Consider the following 8943-nt stretch of genomic DNA (forward strand, 5'->3'; position numbering starts at 1 on the left):
AGCGCATAGGACCATTTTCCCGAGAGGATTAAAAGTAGCCATTGATGATGGTGATGCCCTACATACAGCTTGCCATGGAAAGGAGTAAGAAGTATTGGATGAAAGCAATAGGAAAGTAGAGATTCGAGAGGATTCTAGCATCTTCACACGCCTATCTGAAATTCCCACTATTGATCTACATAAGTATTTCTATCCTTTTTTATTTTATTTATCTTTTAATTATCTAATCCAATTACATTTGACCCTGTGATTTCACTTAACTGAGATTTACAAGGTGACCATAGCTTGCTTCATACCAACAATCTCTGTGGGATCGACCCTTACTCACGTAAGGTATTACTTGGATGACCCAGTACACTTGCTGGTTAAGTTGAACGGTGTTATGATCACACCAGGGATTATTAAGATCCCAATTCATCACACCATGATCTCTTTGGGGTATTTTTGATTTCATACAAATACAAAGGGACCAACTTTGCGGATCACAATTTCGTCCACCACTAACCTTCACAACCAACTTGTGTGGTGGTAGACCTGAACAATTAATTCCATTTAGAATCTCTGGTAAGAAAGAATCTAACTCAAATTCCATATTTCCCTCCTCGGCACACATGGCGTCAGAATTTAAGTGGACTCTTTCTTGTCCGAGTAACCCTGCAGTCATCTTGTTGTTGACTTCAGTAACACAATTCAGAGTTAGTGCAAGAATTGCTCTATCCTTGAAATAATTTTTAATGGATAAATTGGATAACATATCTGGATACACAAAATCAATGAAGTCATTTAAAGCTGTCTCAGAGTTCTTAACCAAAATGTCAGATGGTATATGAATGATCGATTCACCATCTGTTGTATCACCAGCCAAACTATCACCAATTTTGAGTAGCTATTCTGCAAAATTTCTGAATTCTTATATGTTGTTCTTTTCACCTAGTGACAATCTCATGTTTTTTGTAAGCTTCAAAACCTTACAGTTATGCCACAAATATGAATAATTAATAGAAGACTGAATTATATCTTGCCTTGAACCTATGAGAATCACAGGTAAAATTTGTATAAAATCTCCTTCGAGAACAACAACTTTATCTCTAAATGGTAAATGAGCATTATACGACTCTGAGCACCTCATGATGTCTCTGAGGCCTTTGTTTAAAGCTTCATAACAATACTTACTTATAATTGGAGTTTCATCCCATATGATTAATTTGGCCATAGTTATTAATCTTGGAAGAGGACTTTCCTGTTTAATGTTACACAAAGAATCTTCATTTATGGTAAAGGAATTTTAAACCTTGAATGTGCAGTTCTTCCATTAGGCAACAGAAGTGCAGCAATCCCACTCGAAGCAACATTTAAAACTATACCTCCATTAGACCGAATTGAGTATGATATAGTTGACCATAAGAATATTTTTCTACAACCACCTTGACCATATAAGAAGAAAAGTCCACCCATATTACCGCTAATAGCAGTGATTATTTGATCGTATGCAAATTTTTGCTTATCAGTTAGCTTTTCTAAATACCCACATAATTCACTCGCAAGAGCATTAACGTCAAAGTTCAACTCTTCCATTATAATTATGTCTTCTAAGCTGGACATCAAATTTTGTAAAAGATATGGCATTCCACAATATTCATTCAGTGACTTGTCATTTGACCAGAGCAAATCTTTAATTTTTGCAAGTGCAATATCTTTTATTTGGACTTTTGACATCATTAAATCTGTATTTTTTTTAATTTAAAATAACATAATTATTTAAAAAATTATTAAATAAGTTTCTGGCAAAAAAAGTCTGAAATGCATTGTTGAATGATAAATAACACTCCTTGTTTGTTAATCATCGAAACTAATATATATATATATATATATATGTATGTATGTATTCCAATTTTTGAGTAATAGTTTTGAATATATTTTGTTTTATTATATTTCCTAAATATTATCAGAGAAAGAGAAAAAGTTAAAGTGAACACCAATAAACAATTTTACTATATGTATGATAATTTTACTCCCAAGAAAGGTATTTTGTTCTAGAAAATCACTCTTAAAATTCCTTATCCAATGTTTTTGTTATAATTATAGGGTAAATTGAATTCTATCAAGAAAAAAATTTTTATGATAGACTATAGTTACCTTCTATTTGCAGTAATCTTCTTTATTCATATAGTACGTCATCAGAGAGAAAGTTTCAAGTCTTTTGCTAAACAAATTTTGGTCTGCTCATGTTATTTGATGTTGATTAAACAACAAAAAGTCTCCTTAAAAAAGTCGTAGAGTGCCATGTTCCTGCTTCAGAGATTGCATCAATGAATTCTCTGTCATCCTACAATAATCCTAGTGCATAACATGCATTTTTGAAGGAGTTATAAACCACATCATCAACTATTCTTAGATCACTAAAACTCGTGCATCCTTTTTGAATGTTCAAAAGTAGCCTTAGATAGTAATCTTTTTTATTTATTGGTGGTATATGAGATATCCTTCCTACGGCTAGTTTTGCTTTCTATAAGTCCACATATGATGCTCTCTATTCCAAACATATTTTGTTGGAAACTCATAATAAGTCAAATTTCTTGCATCATTATGGTCTTCATTTACTTTGAACCATCCAATCAACATAGATTTCTTGAAAAAAGAAGTCTCAACAATCGACTGAATTGTATCAGTATCTTTGTAGACAATTGGCATATCATCAGGAAAATGGAATGACAATCTTATTATTGCTGGTTCATTCATTTGAATAGGATAATCAAACAATTTCCATGAAGCTTCACATGCTGATATATATCTACAATTATAATAATTACGTATTTCATCTATTTGAGATCCATTGTTTTGATAAAATGCAATTGTCACCTTGTCATTATCCTTGTGAAGATACTTGAACAGATATTTGATTGCTGAAGTTTGGCAAGTATACTCAACATTGATGTGATATTAAAATTTTAGAAAAAGACCAGTATTGTCATGGAAAATAATTAACTTACCTTATCATCCATGAGAACAATTTCTATGAAAGTCGTCTTGCTCTTATCAAATTTGGATGGAACTTTCCACAACCTTATAACTCTTGTCTTTATTTTTCAAACTTTTTCATTACATAAATTTACCATAGGTAATATTGTTGATAGAATCGTAACTAGTAGCCATTAGGTATGAAAAATAATAAATAGAAGAACAAAAAAAGAACTATGTATGAGATACGAATTTTCTAAATGATAAATAATTGTTACAATTCACTATTACTCTTTATATATATACACACACACACACACTCATTGTACACGATAATAATTAGCCAATATTTTTAATAGAGATACTTACTAATAGGTAAAAATTATGCCATTATATTTTATTAATCTTTATGATTAATTCAATGGAAATACTTGCATGCTCAGTATATATGTTATCTATATTAATTATGTGCCAATATTTTTAAGAAAGAACTAAAAGAAGAGATATATAAATATATATAATATTATTGCTCTATAGGAAGCAGATATAAATTGCTACGTTCTTTTTTATTATATTATACAACTTAAAGTTATAATATCATGTTACTATTAATTATAGATACTTGCATACAATTATATCAAATTTAATTATGACTCTAAATAAATAAAATAGATAACAATCAATATTTTTTTTTCTTTTCTACATTCAATATTTACTGTAAATATAAAAAATAAAATAATTAATGAATAAAAATATGAGTAAAAAATAAAACATAATAATTAAAATTTAATTTGTTAACTAATTATATAGCATGAATTATTGTGAATATACCTATCTATTAATAAAATTGTGGATACAACTAATTATTGTAGACACAACTATCTACTAATAAAATTATTGCACATGAATGAGAATTAGAACTATATCAATTAATATAATTAGAATGAATAAAAATATCAATGATTGATAATTAGTTTAATAATGCATTGATTTGATATAATTATAATAAAGATAGTTTCGTAAAATAATATAATTATATATTATTCTCGTGCTAATTATAATATAATTAAAATAAATTCATTTGAAAAAAAATTTATCTGTAATCTTCATAAATTATAGTAATTTCCTTATTTATGTATACGTATATATTAATTTTGTTAAATAATTCTAAATATTTTTTTATTTATACATACATATATATTAATTATACATAAAAATATTTAAATCACGTATATTAAATATTTTTTTGTTATAATTATTTTCTTTTATTCCACAATGCGTGCAATAAGCTTTTATGTTTGATATCGATATACAGTCTCCAATCTCAGCCCCATTCATACGCAAACTATATACAATTTTTTTAATAGAGTAATTTTAATTTTTAACAGAGATACTTGCTATAATTAGGTAAAAATTATGCCATTATATTTTATTAATCTTTATGATTAATTCAATGGAGATACTTGCTCAGTATATATGTTATCTACATTAATTATGTAAAATCTAGTCAAACCGTAATCAATTAAATAATAAAATAAATATGAGCGAACATAATTAGAAGATTTAGCACTTGAAATTTCATAATTTAAATATGATATTTGGACTCAGTGAATTTTTCTGAGTTGAAAAATATGATTTTTTGAGTAAAAACGCGCATTGAGAATTTGACCGACAGTACCGGCTGAGATCTATTTGATACTGCAATTGAAAAAATTGATTATAAGTAAATAAGGTTAAGAAATTAGAATTTATAATAAGGGAAGATAGAAATATTTAAAATACAATTTAAAATTCTAATCTTAAAAGTTTTGGCCCAAAATTGGGCCAACAGACTAAATCGAGTGAACCAAGCCCAAGTGGGCCCAAGCCCACTCTATATAAACTCCACTTCAGCACATAACAAACTCTTCTTTCTGACCCTGAGAGTGAGACACGGATTGGGAGAGAAGAGAGGTGAGAAACCCTTTTTACTATTCATCACCAACTTCAAACCACCATACTTGGGTTACGGAGCTCCAATCGACAAGCCGTTTGTAGCCACGCGTCGCTCTTCTTCTCCTCTTCAATTTTATTTAGGTATTGTGGTGAGTTTCTCAATGACCTATGCCTAGTTTAGTTTTTTCTCTGGTATTTTAAATTTGGTTTGGGTTTTGAGAAAATTTTGTGATTTTGGTTGTTTAGGGATGCTCTAGTATGAGCCATTAATGAGTTTCATCAATAAATTTTATAGGTTAAGATAAGGAACCCTCCAATCCTTGTGATTTATCAATTTCATGAACAATAGGTTGATTATAAGTGTGAAAATTAGTTATGTTAGAGTATTGGGTGATTTTGGTGCACAATTGGGAGATCGGTATTGCATGTGGGGCTTTAGTGAGGCTTGAAACTAAGGGTTGGTGGAGACTTTCAAGAAAAAGCTCAATTGTTTTGGATCCAAGAGGTATGATTTAAGTTTTATTTAAGTACCGTGTGATATGATGTGAATTCCTAACTTAGGTGTCCCTAGGATTAAGGTTGAATGGTATGATTGATTGGTATGATATATGTAATGGATGATATTGATATTGGATAAGAATTGTTGAATTTTTTCATAGTTGATGTGTGAATTGAAGTTGGTATAGATGATATTGAGATTTGGATTATGATTGTGCATTTGTGAGTAATATGTATATATATTGAATTGATAAATATTTGGCTGGAAGCTGTGAATTGGGGCTGGAGGCCGGAAAAAGGTAAGAAAGGTGAATGATGCTTGTATAAGTGATGATAATGATGATATTGAATTTATAATGATGTTGCTTGCATGAATGATGATTTATGTGTGGCTTGAATTGAAGAGTGTTAAGAGACTTGATAATGAGAATTGATTAGGTATATTTTGAGACATGAATTGGACATTCAAATGTGAATTGGTATGATTAGATATTGTCAAAAAGACTTAGAATTTTGGTATTGAGATAGGAGATTGGTGAAAATAGATATTAGAGTATTTTGTTGAAAATTGATTTTTGGTCAAATTTTGGTGAGCCATAATTTAGATTTCGAATTCCCAAATTGTTTCAAACCTATTTTATATGAAAATTGAGTCCGTGAAGTTTACGTCATTCAAAGAACGGATGAAAAATATTTTAAAATGAGAAAGTTATGCATATCGGAAGTTCGGTATGTAAAACTGTATTTCTGTAGACTTAGTCATTTTTAACTAATCTGCAATGTATGCCTACGTGTATCCCTCCATACGTGTATGGCCATTTCTGTCTAGCGTAATGAGCGAAACTGCACTCTCACACATACGCATGTCCCATGCGTACGCGTGGCTCCTGTTTCAGTAAACATGGATTTTGTGTTTTAAAACTTAATTTCAAACCTCTAAACCTTTATTTTTACTCATTTAGTGCCTAACCCTTAGTTGTATGCTTAGTGATGAGGTAAAATTAGGGAAGGTGAGGTAGCTTGAAAGTGAAGAAAGGTTTGGGTGATAAATTGTGGTTAAAGAAGTGTAAAATTGATGATGATGTATGATTAATAATAGAGTTGCGAATGACAAGATTGGTTCTATGATGTGATTGTATTAAGAGGATAATAACTTGCGAGTGAAGGAAGATTATGAAAGGGTGATGTAAGTTGAAAAATGTTACGAGAATGCTGGTTTGTAAATAAATGTGATTGTGGCCCCGGAAAGTAGGCAGTGGCAATGTCCACTTGCTCCGGGTATGTGATAGAAAAGAAGAATTATGAAAAATGAGTTTAATTATGAAAATTTAAATGAATGTATGTTTGAAATACTTGGATAGTAGCAAGGGTTGTGGTTCGTGCCACTTGCTCTAAGTCAGTGTTTGAGATTTGATAATAATGATGATTAATTTGGAATAAATGAATGTATGTTTGAGATACCTGGGTAGTAGAAAGGATGGTGGTTCGTCCCACTTACTCCAGGTCAGAGATTGTGACGCCGGGTAGTAGCAACAGTAATTGAGTACTCTATTTGCTCCAAGTTGAGCTTTTAAACACCCGCTTAGGTAGTAGCGGTAGTAGTGATTCTTCCACTTGCTCTGGATTAAGCGGGTAGTAGCAAGGGAGTTGTAGCTCAAACTCACTTGTTCTGCAATGGGTGTTTCTGTCCATGGTTATCTACCAGGACATGTCGGATTGGCTATATAACCGACAAATGATATCATCAACCATAGGACAAACATACATCATATGTATATGTTTGAATTGTTTGGGTTTATTTAATTACCTTGGTTTGCCTAGTTATACATGTTTTTATGATTCTTTGCTAATTGACTTACTTGCCGTCCTTGTGCATTACTTGTCTGTATTGTTTTTGTGTTTGTGTAAAAGTTGAGTTACCTGAGGGATGGTGCGGTTCTTGTTTATTTGGTTGGAAGATAGTGGATGTATGAAGGACATTGGGTTAGAATTAAAATCCCATATGATAGTTGCCAAGTTATGGATTAGTGAGAACTTAGGATGGATATGAGGAGGTAAGGAGTTTAAGATGCTTAATGAGTTTATGTTATAGTGCATTGTATTTATTTGGCACTTTTACCATACTGGAAATCCATGGGTCGGGGGTTCTCATTCCGTATATATTTTCTCTATTTCAGATGCAGGTCCTAGCGCTCAGCAGTGAACTGGATTTGTCTGAATGACGGTGGAGTTTATCTGATTCCGCTTTGTGCTTTTAGATCTCTCCCCTTATTTTGTAAAATCAATTATGATGTATGCATATATTCTTTTAAAACTTTCCTATAGAGGCTTTGATGTATTTTGGGAAAGATAGGAATTTTCTATTGTCAACTACTTTTATTCTGTACGCTAGTCGGCCTAAACTTCGTGGGTCGCAACTAGTGGCTATTTACTTAAGTTATGTATATCTATACTTTGTCTTATTCTTGCTCTTCCTTATGGCTTTGCATTTATATTATTTTCGATGCACGCCTTGCCTTCTATTTTTGCTGATACGTGATTGTTATGACTTCACGATTTTTATCTTCACTCTTTTCAGGCTTCTCGATTAATATTTCCTTTCAATTCTATTTATAGTTATGTATTATAATCCACCTTCAGAGTCATACCATCGTATTATCATTGACTTATAACTCAAGTATAAGGATATGAATATTAGGGTGTTACAAATTATGTGCCAATATTTCTAGAAAAGAGCTAAAAGAAGAGATATATAAATATATATAATATTATTGCTATATAGGAAGCAGATATAAATTGCTATGTTATTTTTTATTATATTATACAACTTAAAGTTATAGTATCATGTTACTATTAATTATAGATACTTGCTACAATTATATCAAATTTAATTATAAATCTAAATAAATAAAATAAATATCAATCAATATTTTTTTTCTTTTTTATATTTAATATTTACTGTAAATATAAAAAATAAAATAACTAATGAATAAAAATATGAGTAGAAAATAAAACATAACAATTAAAATTCAATTTGTTAACTAATTAATCTTGTGTACCATATATTATTATTGTTGTTGTTGTTGTTGTTCACTAATTAAAGCAGAAGATAAAAAACCATATAATTAACAAACCATTATTAGGATGGGTGAGAATTATAACATGAATTATTGTGAATACAACTATTTATTAATAAAATTATTGTACATGAATGAAAATTAGAACTATATCAATTAATATAATTAGAATGAATAAAAATATCGATGACTGATAATTAATTTAATAATGTATTGAATATTAATTTGATATAATTATAATAAAAATATTTATTAAAATAATATAACTATATATTATTCATGAGTTAATTGTAATATAATTAGAATAAATTTATTTGAAAGAAATAAAAAATTCATGTGTAATCTTCGTAAATTATCGTAATACGTATATATTAATTTTGTTAAATAATTCTAAATACTTTTTTATTTATACATATATATATATATTATATTAATTGTATGTAAATATATTTAAATCGCATACATTAATTATTTT

The 8943-nt window shown here is 29.5% G+C and overlaps 1 protein-coding gene across 1 annotated transcript in view; it reads right to left on the reverse strand.

The window, feature by feature from the left end:
* Positions 1-1575, reverse strand: part of LOC107485174 (uncharacterized) — an 11033-nt gene extending 9458 nt beyond the window's left edge. The window contains exons 1-2 of the mRNA XM_016105692.1: positions 1292-1575; positions 475-866 (exon numbers count right to left, since the gene is read on the reverse strand). Of these exons, the coding sequence (XP_015961178.1) occupies positions 475-866; positions 1292-1575 (676 nt within the window). The remainder of the gene's footprint in view (positions 1-474; positions 867-1291) is intronic.
* Between the last annotated feature and the right edge of the window lie 7368 nt (positions 1576-8943).

The sequence above is a fragment of the Arachis duranensis genome, chromosome 4 (assembly GCF_000817695.3).
Source record: "Arachis duranensis cultivar V14167 chromosome 4, aradu.V14167.gnm2.J7QH, whole genome shotgun sequence".
Lineage (NCBI taxonomy): Eukaryota > Viridiplantae > Streptophyta > Magnoliopsida > Fabales > Fabaceae > Arachis > Arachis duranensis.